Raw genomic sequence first — 12,852 nt, 5'->3', positions numbered from 1 at the left:
CTCCTCATCACCATCATCAAATACTGCCACCAGATAAGAAGTGAGGAAAGAAAACATTTCTTTTTAACTCAGGATATTAATAAACAATTCATTTACATGTCTGAAAGAATGGGATATATAATCCTGTAGTCAACCCTTGGAACAAACCTATGCCCAGATAATGCTGCAGACCCAGTAAAGCATTTCACAGACTGACCAAATACAGATACATAAGCTGCTCTCTCACCATAGCTACTTTACACTTGCATACCTTGAGTAATCACTAGTTGATCAGACAATTCATGGTGTCATGAAATTAAATTCAACACACTAGAATTCAAAACCTATTTTTTCTAACATTCAAAAACTATTTTTTCTAACATTAACAATTTTTAAAGAATTTAATTACACAATTCCGGTGATATTCAAGTGGAAGCTCTGCTTACCATGGAGAAACATAACTGGATATTTATAGAAAAAGCTGCAATTTAACATTGTATGGAAGTTCAATGTCTTTCTCTACTGACTTCATGCAACTAAGCTACAGAACAACAGCGATATCATCCTAAGAAGATGACAATAGTCAAAGTGCTGACAATCATCAAACCCAGCTCCACTGACAGAACTGTGCAGCTCCCAGTTTCTAGACTTTTTGCTATCTTTGCTATCACTAGGTCAACTGGAAACAAGCTCATAATGTAGTTCATTTAGCTACATCCTTTAGAATCCTGAAATGCACTGCACACATTTAAGGTGGGGTCTTCAGAACCTGATGAACTGGTCATACAAAAAGTAAGCTTTTGTCAAGTCTTCTGCAGATACTTAGAAGATGGAAACCTGGTGACAGATTTTAACTCTTAGATTTTGCTTGTATTGTTCAGTGAGACAAGAACTTGTCTCTTCTCCCCTCTTGAGCAGTGATAATTATATTCTTGCTCCCACACAGTAGTGACCTCAAAGACATTTGTGGGCACAGAAACAACCCCAAGATAACATTAAAATATTTCATTAAAAAAAAGTTTCAGCAACTTCTCAGCATGTCATTTTCACTTCATTTAAACATCCTCTTCTGTCCATCAACAGATCAAAGTTACAGCAGAATGGCTGTTGACCAGCAAGATTAAAGAGATTAATTTAATTCCTTGCTTTCTGATGGAGGGTGCTCTACTCTTCAATGTTTACTAACTCAAATAAAAATATACAAAAAGCAACAAGTCAAATTAGTCAAATTCTTGACTAATATTTACTTGATATTAAAGAACCTTTTATTTAGTTCTGTGAATTTTTCATCCCTGTATAAAATTGAGTGCTTTTGATAAAGAAACTTCCCCTTGTAACTACAATTCCCCTATTACTGTTGTCTTATGGACTACAGTAATAGTTGAACAATGTTCAATTGTGATACAGTATCAGTTAAGAGATGCGCATCCTTCACTTCAACATTTGTTGAAAAGTATCAATGGCAAGAACTGCACACAAACCACTCAGATTTGGAACTGCATCTCAAATGGTCAACACATAATTAAGCCCCCCTTTGGTTAAGTGAAGTAGAAGTCAGCAGGTTCCTAATCCACTTTGTGTTAATTAACAAAACAGTCTCCTTACATAATGAGAGATAAAAAAAAAATCTATCCACTTCAAGAGATAAGCTGACTACAGCAGAGGTAAACCTATTCTGAGCTAGGCAGGTAGCCACATAATGTGTCCTATGTGGTAATCTGCTTGTGGCCTCTTCCTTGCCAGAGGGAATCTTAATCTTGTTCCATAACATGAATACTTTCAGAGGAAAAGCTTGACCTCCCTGAAAGACTTATGTGGCCAGCATGACACATATGGCTTAATGACTGTGACATTCTGATCTATTGCAACATCCTGAAAACGATCTACTGAGCAGGCATCAGGAGCGTAATGTATTTAAAATCACATGTTCTGAAACTGCACAAGAAAAGCCGGGGAAGAAAAGACACAACTTAATGCAACCAAAATCACTTTGAATTCTAATGACAAATTGTAATGACAAAAAAAGTGCAGAAGGGGGTAAGATTACTTTTGAACATGCATAGTTCTGCATTTTCGGTAAACCAAATAATCCTGCCATTTTCTTTCCCCTGCCATAGTAAACACAAACTTTAAGAGACATTTATATGAATGACAGAACAGTATCTAGTTACCAGGACTTAAACACCTTGAGTTCTTTGAGGATTTTTCACAGGGCAGGCAAGACTAAGGACACTTAGGTATGTATGTATGTGCATGTGTGCATATATATATATGTATGCCTATTAAATGTATAAGTTTTATGCATATATATACATACATATATACACACAGTGCTATACTAATTTTAAAAGACTATACTAGTTGGATTTTTATAAAAATTTAAATTTAGTTTTTGCTGTTCTTTGGTAGAAAAGCAGTAGCACCAAAAAAAACATGTAAGCAAATTGATGTACAATTTGTATTCAGACAACATCGTATGAATACAAGACACACAGGGACATTCAAAGCAACTTTGCCCATTCTTCGGGGTTAAAAGAGGTCTCAAGCAGTCCTCAAAGAGTTACTCCTCTCCAGATACTGCTGCAATGGCATATCTGGTCTTAAGTAACTTTTGGAAAGGCACTACTTCAGATGGATCCATGCCTTCACAAAGTTTTTCACCAAATCATAGGAATTTTATTCACAAAATCATTAACAGTGCAAATAATTAAATGCTTCTCAGCAAGTGCTAGGACAACATTAGGTAACTGCTAGTTGAGCGCCAATTCTGGAACCTGGTAAATGGCAACTATATCTTACAGTAGGACTTTCACTCAGATCTGCAAAGTCATCACTGTCAGTAAAGGCAGTTCTTGTCTCATTCCAGTCACCCTACTGACAAAGATTATTCTAATCATCCACATCTACAGTCAGTTTTCCATCAAAGTGCACTACACTGCCAGCAGCTGTGCTGCTTTTACCAATTCTGCAAGGTCAACATGCTTTTGTCTGCTTTTATCTACAAAACACAAGAGTTGAGACTGAAACCCATACTTCTGCCTATTTCCCAAGTTCAGGATTTTTGACAGACATCTCCTTTGACTGCAACTCCGTGACATCTGCCTTCAAATTTTAATATGCATGGCTTCCTATCTTATTCTTTTTGCTCAACTGCTAACCTCACACTTTCTCAGAAACATAAACAGAGATATACAACACAGCTCTAACACCAGCTATACCATTTGCTTCTTAAAAGCTCCCATATCTGATTCGCTTCTGTATTAATTACCAAAACACTATCTATAATGTTAATTCTTGCCTTTGTACATTATGTTTCACCCCATCCCATCCTAACCCAGTCTCACCTATACTAATAGATTCTACTTCTCCAACAGAAAAACAGATGTATTTTCTTCAACACTTATCTGTAAGGTCTTATCTAAATTTAGAGCTCTATTCCCTTCTGAAAGGACTATGACTAGGGAAAATAAAGTCTTTCTCTAGTTGTTCAACATCACCTCATTAACAATGACCCATACCTCAAAAGAACTAAGTCTCACTAAAGTCCTTTCAAGTTCTAGTCTTCAACTTCCCATATCTACACAGGAGAGGGCTATGTAGCTTTTCAAAAATCAATACATTTTCTGTATATAAATTTTAAAAAACTTCTACCCTCTACTGGCTATAGAGTATGAGGTATATTATCAAACATCTGAAATATCACATTATAATAAGCCATGTGTATTTTAACAGTAGCTGTTGTAAGGGCTAAGCCTGGGAGCAGGGAAAATTAGGTGTTGCAGTTTGTGTTTTAAAAGCACTTCTTCACTCTTTTTTTAAAGGATCTGTGACAGCATACTTTGCTTCAGAATATTTAACAAGTGTATTTAATATCTAAGGAGCAGTCACCAGTTATAGAGCAATTCACTACATCTTTATTTGGTGTCCCAATTGCAGATCATAAAGGGCACAGTTTCTTATAAAAACTCTAAATAAGTTTATCCTTTAAGTTTTTTCATAGAAACTCTGAATGCCTAAGCATCTCCAAAAAACCCCTCTCACCATGCTTCGGACATGTCCAGGTCACAGGCTTATTTTTAAGTCAGAAGTTTTATTCAAATACATAAATCTTTCTCTTACCTACAGTATACCAACTTGCATCTGTTAATTTATTGATAACTGCTTCCTGGTACGTTCCATCTGGATTCTTCACTTCCACAACAGTTCCTACCTAAAACAGAGAACTCACTTAGCACTGGAGACTTTCTAACACAGGAAATGAAAGCAACACTTTTGTGTTAGCAAACCAAGATAATTTCTAGCTTATTCCATGTCAAATATAAAATGTTTTTCCAGTTTCACTTGAATATACTTGTATCACTCAAACTTCTTTTTTCATTCCTTTAAAGTAAGCCAACTAACTGAGCTGATTATTTCCTGCCAGCAGGTGGGGAACAAGAACCAATTTGAGTGATGTCATTCTCTTGTATAAGAGCTTTCCCACCAAATCCTCCTGCCGAGTTCTCCAAAGGAATGGTGACTAAAAATCAGTGCCAGCCATACTTCATAGCTTTAAGGCAAAAAGAACAAAGAGGCTTTTACCAGCCTGTGCTGCATCCCCTTTAACTACAAAGAAAAAATCTAACATAAAGAGTATACTACCTCTAACTTTGTAGCATCACCTTTTATGCCTTGTGATCCTATCTAGCCTGTGTAATAAGATGAACCTTCTACTCTCACCCCATACCGTATATGCACATTTATGTCAAATACTGAAAAGGAAAATGTTTTTCAAAGCATTAGCAAGACATAAACCAATTTTATTACCTTTAAGGGACCCTTAATGTGGTCATCTTGCACTTCCACTGTTGAAGAATCATGCCTAAAGGTTACCTAAAAAATATAATTCAACTGACAATCACTTGATACAATTGAGCAGCATAAGCACATACAAACGTCAGTAGCTCTTCTCTTACTCTCATTTTACAGTTAATCACCATAATCATCCCACTTGCTGAAAGCTGTCTTATTCATATATTATAGAAATATGAGGGGCTAATTCCTTAGTTATCAAATCTCCTAAAATATTTTTCTCTTTCACAATAGAATCATTATCTCTGCAGGAAATAACAGGCAAGAGTATAACAAAATTGTCTAATGGCTCAAAATTATCTCTGCAGTTCTCTTAAGTTATTTGAACGTCTCTAGAACCACATCAAGAACAGAGAAAGTTACAAGACTTCTGAGTACAACTTTAAAGAAAGACTTATATTTCAATGCTTTGAAATCAAACAGTTTTAGCACCTTTATCTTTTGCTGATAAAAGTGCATTTTTCACCTCATGGTTGAAAGACTCACAAAAGTACAGGACACTGCTGTCGATTAAACAAAATGAACAACTCAAATAGGCTTTCAGTTAATGTCAGTCTGGCATACATGCAGAGTTAATTGGAAGAAAATGTAAAGCCAGCAAACTTTTCAGTCCTTACGGAGTTAGTAAATCCTGTAAATATATTAAATTATTTTCCCCTGTAATTCCCATAAAGATATAAAGGCTGTTGTCTTTAATCCTACACACTCTGTCCACAGGAAAAAAAAAGTCTGGAAATTCAAATGTACGATTAAGTTATCTGTACCAGGTGCAACAGACATTCACCTTTTGTTTCATTCACAATTAACTTGGTTACACTGAAAGTCATAGGATGAATTACATCTGAAGTTTTATTTCCACTCCAGTTTTAAAATTGCAGGAAACTGAGAAAATTCTAGAATTACATTTTATGTACTTATGTACCTTTATTAACACACAAATGATGCTCTGATGTTCACCAGAACAGACTCTCTTAGTATATTGATGCCGAAGTGTATGATGTTTTACTGAGTATTTGAAAAAAATAAGAATGTAACATGAGATCCAGCTGTGTAACACTAGCTCTCAACTACAGCAATCCTACATTAAAAGTCTGGACTTGTTTCACAAACGTACCCACTAGCACTTTCACACTGTTGTTGAGAGCTTCACTGTAGCACACGGGAACAGCAACATTTCCTTCACAACCACACTGTTCTCTAACATCAACTCTTCTACACAGCCTACTCAGAGAGGAGACTTTAAGGAGTTTTGCCAAAAACAGCACCTACAACCAGGACTAAGGACAATCTATCTCAACCAATTGGAAAACAAATGCACTAAAATGCTACACTGTCCCTTCCAGGTGTTACTTCAATGAAATAGTTGTAGTCTTGTAGTTGCAGTTCTTGTAGTCAGAACTACAGCAACACACACAGTTGTGAGAGTGTGTTCTTTTTAGACCTGCACATCTCACTTGCTGATGGCAAATATTTTGTCCATCACATAGACAAAATCATATCAAAACAAAAGGCAGACAAAGGATTCAGGGTAGGAATTAACTGAGCAAGGACTACTCTTCTGAACTTCATCCTGACAGATACAGATATTTAATTCTCTCTTTGCAGGAATTTATCTAGGAAGTCAAAACTCAGTTAAGATGCAAAATAATCTGAAACCAAGGGTCACTAGTGGCTCGTGTGAAATACCCAGTAAACCAGTTCTGATTTAGAGACATCTGGTTTTATTTACTTTCTGTAATTATCTTAAATGTATTTTGCAGCAAAATGAACTCTATCCAGAACAGGAGTTGGCCACAATGTACTCTATGAAAGGTAAACAAAGCAAATTGCTATTGTGTATTCCAGAATGGTTTGTCTTTTTAAAGATGTCTTGGGGCTTTGACTCTTTGGGGGGAGAGTTTTGATACCAACAGTTTTTGCTTCTTGAGATATTCATATGTGCTCAAAAAAATACTGGTTATTAACATAAATATTCAAACTCCAAACTCAGTGTGACACTGACGGCCTTTCTTGAAGAAAAGTGATGTCAGTATTTACTAGTTGTGGGTTCTAATTCCCACAATACTTAGCAGTGTGGAACCTTTCTGTTTCAGGTAAAAGATTAAGACATTCAGCACATCATCAACTTGGTTAGACTCAGCTGGAATTTCTTTTTTCTTCACTATCCTGAAAAGACAGACCTAGTCAGTCCTATTACAGCAGAAGCTTCACTTATTTCTGTTTAATAAAGACCTACACAGAAAACAGTTACTTCTGAAACTTCTGTGCAGGGTGCCCAAATGCAAGTGGTGGTGGATACTTTTGCTAATTGTTTTAGGAGATGCTGCCAAAATAAACTGGCTTAAATAACTCTCTAAATAAAGCTATAATAAATCTGATAAAATAGACACTCCTGTAACACCCAAAGTCTTGCCCTTGAGTCAAATTTGTACTGCCTTCAACACTTTTGAAAAGTCCAGGCAAATCTGAAGTTCTGCTTTCCATGAGCAAGTGTGCAACGCTGTTATGTGTTACTGTAGAATTCTGTACTGAGTACAGAATTTGCCAAAGACTATTAAAGCGCCAAATGCAGTCCCTATTAATACTGACATTATAAGTACATAGCACTTGCAATAAATTGAATGAAGTTTTCAAATTATGCTGTAATGGGAAAGTTGACATGAAGGTATCTCCTCAAAATATTATAGGAAGTAGAATTCAACATAAGAAAGCACATAAAAGGAGACACAATTAAACATATTTTACTTGTCTGAAGATTACAATACTCCGTATCGAAAGAATTTTGTTGCAATTCTACTTTCTCAGCAGAACATCTCGTTATAAACTTAAATTACTGCTTTACACTAAAATTGACAGTATGAAGTTAACTGACTTTCCTTCTGCTCTAGTAGGTCTAGAAGACTAAGGCATAAAATATAAACTGGGGTCAAAAGAAACCCATTCAGCAAGTAAAAAAATAATGCAGCAGATAAACTACCAAAATTTCAGACAAAGCACAACTGCTAATGAGAATCTTTGTTAGAGCTAATATTGGGGAAAGTATGCATGTGCCAGGAAGAGCTAAACAGATTTTCAGAGAAAATCAGAGGGCCGCTGCTAAGTTTAAGAAGTACACATTCATAGTGGAGAAAAACAATGTAAACAGATATTGCTACAGCACTTACACACAAAAATCTCAACCGCATTACTCTAGAAAGCAACAACAGTACTGGGGCTAAACTGCTCTAAGCAATACAGTAACAGTGAGCACACACACAAAACTGAATCCAGAGGGCATTGTACAAAATCTCCACAAACAATTTACAGAAAAATTCCATTTCATGTCAAGATCTTTCTGCAAACCTTGCAGTGATCAAACTTCAAGTGATAAACCCATAAGAAAACACTTAGCACTGAATAATAAGTAGCAAGTGGCCACCTAAGGAGGTGGACTGAAAGTCCCCCAAAGAACTGAAATGAGTTAAGATTTCACTGATCTATGCACAACAAAATTCCTGTACTTAAATACTGACACCTACCAGCTCAAATAGCAATACTTAATCACTTAAACCCAATGGTACTGTAAAGCACAGACCAGCTGATGCTATTAACAGTTTTGACTAAAGAAGTGAAAAGACCGCTGATTTGCTCTTCTGGCAGATTTAAGACTAAAATCTTCGTGTTGTATTTAACATTACTATCAAATAAGTGACAATAGACCTTCCCACCAGGGTTTATGGAGAGTGCCTGCTCACTCCCTCAGACACACTATAGGCAAAAATCAGCCACCACATGAGAGCAGAGTCAAATAATGCACACCAGTTTATAGTGTGCAATAGCGTTCAATAACAGGTTATTGCCACTCACATTTCATACATTTTTCACTTAAATTTACAGTAGATATAAGAAAAATATTCTGCCACTATAACTCTTGCAGAGCAACAATCTTGTATTTTCTAGGTGGTTTTGATCCTTGTTCTGCAATGTTTCCATATGAGGTTAAGAGGCAAAGCAGAAAAATAGTACCTCCTCCCAAATCAGTTTTCAGGGCAACATTATCCCAACAGAAATATACAGCCATTTTGTAGGGTATTGCTCTCTTTATTTCTAGAAATGATACTTTATATTTTCAAGGAATGTTAAAATGTGTATCTTGCAATCCCTTTGCAGAACTTTTAGTTGTCCTACATGTGGCTTATATTGATTCAGTCATTAACTAGTTATCATAAATCTTAGGTGAGCTTCCTGGCTTGCTATTCTGTAAGACAAAATGTGCCAAGTGGTTTTTGGAAGGCAGAAGGGTTTCAGCTTATTCCTAGCATTACCTAGTTGCCAAGGCTAAATGGCAGTGACCTGTATTCCTCAAGTAAAAGATATCCTATTAAAGCCTACTTTGAGTAGTCCTAGCTATTTTCTGGCAATATTGTCCCATATACCATATATAAGCCTACATTTGTCACATTTTAATCAATTACTTTAAGGTCAGCCTATGGCACTGAAGGTCAAAAACATGCAGATGACAAAGTAGCGACAGAAACAGAAAATATTTATTTGTGTGGAAGTGGGGGAATCCCTCCCATCCCAACAGTAATGAGCTTACTGTTATTTCAAAGACTGTAATACCAGCTTCCAAGGACAGGATAGCCTCTTAGCTGTCCTGAGACTAAAAAGAAGTTTCACACTGCACCATTATGAACATTAATCACTTTTTTACCCCTCCTCAAAAAAGCGCTTGCAGGAAAACCGCATACCTTGACTTTGACAAGCCTTTTTGCTGTCTTGATCTTGGCTTCACAGAAGGCTCCTCTATACTTTGCACTCACATCAGTGCCCACTGTGAGATAGGGAGGCTCATCAATTGCCTGGAACAGAAAGGAAAACAACTGCTTTTTAATTACTGACCACATACAGCTACCATAGTTTCACCAATTTCTGTGGACAAAGTATTACAAAACAGCCCAATGAAACTTAAATTGACAGCAGTAGAAACACAGAACAAAACACTAAGGTAATCCAACGAATATAATTACAATCTCATAATATACAGATATAGTCTCCTGATATAAGGTCATAAATACAATAAACTGATACCACAGTTATCTCTACAACAAGCACCACATAGGCTTCCAGCCTCTGCACCATCTGAAGACTTAGCAGGTGATCAATTGTACTGCAGTGGTGAAGACCAACCAAGTGTTCTACTGTCTCCTTAAACTGCCTCAAGACCTGATTAAGTCACATGAAGACACTGATATTTATTTCCCTCAAATAATTAAGGTTCATTTTTCATTAGTAAATAGAACAACTCTGAGGAGATTTTGCTGTTTCACTTTTGAATAAAGTAAACGATAAAGGTGATGCTCATCAGGAGAGCAGCCCATGCGCAAGGTACAGTAGGAGACTGACAGAGACTAAATACAGAATGAAGGTGAAGGGTCCAGACAAAAGACAAGGTTTTGTGACATGAAAAACAGAATAGGTGACACCCAAACAGGGAAATAAGAAACAGAAGAGGTGGGAAATAAGAGAACATAGGTCAAATCAGTATACTGAGTGAGATCATGAAGGTACAGTTCCTTCAAAGGAAGTCCATCTTCTCTCACACAACCTCTCCTAACATAATCTGGGTGAGGAGATTCCAGATAACTGAGCCACTTATGAAGTATCACTTCACAGACTCTGGGTCAGAAGAGGGAAGGCAGAGGGCAACACCCAAGAGGAGTGAGGTTTGTTTTCAAGAGCTGCAAGCCTCCATGGAGACCCAGACAAGAGCAAAGCCAAGAGATTTAAGCCCTTATCGAAGCCAAATTGTGTTTCTGTGCCCCTACAGATTCAAACACAGCTTACAAGGGGCATCTCTGGCACATCCAGATTCTCTGTGGGAAAAATATAGAGATAAATCTTCACAGGCATCAGAGACTGATACTATTTGAGACTGAGGAGCTTCCACTCAGCATCAGATAATTCCTACTAGCTGCTCCCAGTTCCAATACATCAGAAGGCATGGAAGTGTGTACTTGAATGCTTCAATGCATCATTTTTTAGACATTTAAGTTCTACAAAACTTGAAACTGAGAAACATTAGATGCTACAGGGTTAACTCCTTATTAATGATGCTTTTTACAGTGACTCTGTTCCAGCCTCTCTCTCTCTCACTGGCAGGCAACAGAATATATTTCTGAGTAGTATAAAATCATTATCAATCTGTACTTTCTAAGATCACCAGAAACATGAATGCACTAATGAACCCTCCTCCCTCTCTCCCTGTTTGTGTGGTACGTGACTGCATGCAGAGTAGTAGGATATATTACATTGGTAGTAGTATATCCATGAACACCTATCCTTTCCTAATCCAGGCTTAATACCAATAAAACTCCACCGAGATTAACAAGGAATCTGCTAAGCGTGTTGGGATTCTGAAATTCATTCCCCCCTTGCTTGCCCAACAGTAGCTGCCTTTGACGCACGCTGCCATGCTTTTCTCTTGCTGCACTTGGATGAGTGCTGAAAGAGGGACTCAGGTGGTGATAAATTTGATTTTGGTCAGCACTTGCACTGAAGTGAACCAAGAAGTGGCTGTTTCCCACAATATGAATCTGAGCAGAGGAAAGCAGCAATGTATTCTCCTGCAAAGACAGTAAAGCTCTGAAAGGGGAGCATCCCTCCTGCTCCACTGCACTCTGTAATGAAGAAACACATTCACCACTACAAGGGTGATAGTATTTCATGAAAGTTCATCTTCCAAAGTTAAAAGGAATTGTAAAGTACTGAGATTACTTTAACAAGAGCGACAGACCCCAGATGGGTCCACACAGACGCACACACCACTATAAACAAAACTTAAAAGAGCTAGTTTGTCCATGTAGGCCTATACTTCCCTATACAGACAAAAGAATTATCAGAAAGACCAATCCACAATGTCAAGGTGAACTTACAGAAAAATACAGAATACTTTTTCTTCACTGCTATTGACACTAACTAAAACAAAAAAATAAATTTTGAGCACCAAGATAATCTGAAGCTCTGGTCTTTGTTTGAAAATTTATGGCAGAGGAACAGGAAAGTCAACAACCAAATTTTAGGCAGGACTTTAAATTCTTATAAAGATCGTAATTATCAGTATTGTGATTACTTTATCACTACTCTAATTTAACAACTTCTCCCAGAAAGAATATTCATTCAAAAAAACCCAGTATCTGTAAGAACCTCTGTTACTAACACACGTTAATTTCAATCACTAGCCTAAATCCTTTGAAATTACTCTTATTCCTTTCACTGAAATTAGTTAATATTTACTACTCTAAAGAACTAAAGAATAGCAACATACGGACTAATTGTTTACCAATGTAGCTATGTTTACTAGACACACAGTATTACAGTGGCTTTTGAGAGAAAAATTATTAAATTAAATTCTTTAACTACCACTATAAATCATTATATACTCTAAAACAGTATCTGAAATCTTCAATGGATACATACTGGATTTTTTCCTGCAATTTCATTATTCCATTGAAAGACAAATTACACGGGCCTTCTCCCCACCCAAATCACTTAAGTGAAATTTCCAACACACTTCTCTCATTGTGACAGAGTAACAACTGAGAGTGGCAAGTTAAAATAATTAGCAAAATGTGATGCATCATAATGAATGCAAACTAAAAAATAAAAGTAATTATCAGAGTCTGGCATCAATTTAAGATAATTGACTTTGTCATTCTCACCAGCTCTGAGTCACCTGTTCTCAAGTAGCTTTTATTCAATTCCACCAACATCAAAGAGATTAAAAATTAGTATACAGCTATTTTTACCTTTCTGTTATCCCTTCCCTGCTTTGTGCTTACGTCATTTATTAGATGCCCTTATGCTCAAACTGAATGCATCTTTGTCTATTTAATTTTGACATGTTTTATGAGGATTTGTTTTTATTCTTTTTTTAGGCTTTTCAGAGCAGGTTTCCAGAAAATCAAAAAGCAACCAGTATGCTAAAATGCAGCTAGAATTTGACAGTTCACTAATCTTGGAAAAGGTACTGCAGGCATACTG

The 12,852-nt window shown here is 36.6% G+C and overlaps 1 protein-coding gene across 1 annotated transcript in view; it reads right to left on the bottom strand.

The window, feature by feature from the left end:
* ARID4B (AT-rich interaction domain 4B) overlaps window positions 1-12,852 on the bottom strand; it is an 86,444-nt gene that overhangs the window by 47,995 nt on the left and 25,597 nt on the right. The window contains exons 2-5 of the mRNA XM_031058759.1: window positions 9,561-9,671; window positions 4,786-4,851; window positions 4,099-4,189; window positions 1-23 (exon numbers count right to left, since the gene is read on the bottom strand). Of these exons, the coding sequence (XP_030914619.1) occupies window positions 1-23; window positions 4,099-4,189; window positions 4,786-4,851; window positions 9,561-9,671 (291 nt within the window). The remainder of the gene's footprint in view (window positions 24-4,098; window positions 4,190-4,785; window positions 4,852-9,560; window positions 9,672-12,852) is intronic.

This window comes from Geospiza fortis, unplaced genomic scaffold (assembly GCF_000277835.1).
Source record: "Geospiza fortis unplaced genomic scaffold, GeoFor_1.0 scaffold381, whole genome shotgun sequence".
NCBI classification, from domain to species: Eukaryota; Metazoa; Chordata; class Aves; order Passeriformes; family Thraupidae; genus Geospiza; species Geospiza fortis.
This window is presented reverse-complemented; position numbering and strand designations above follow the sequence as displayed.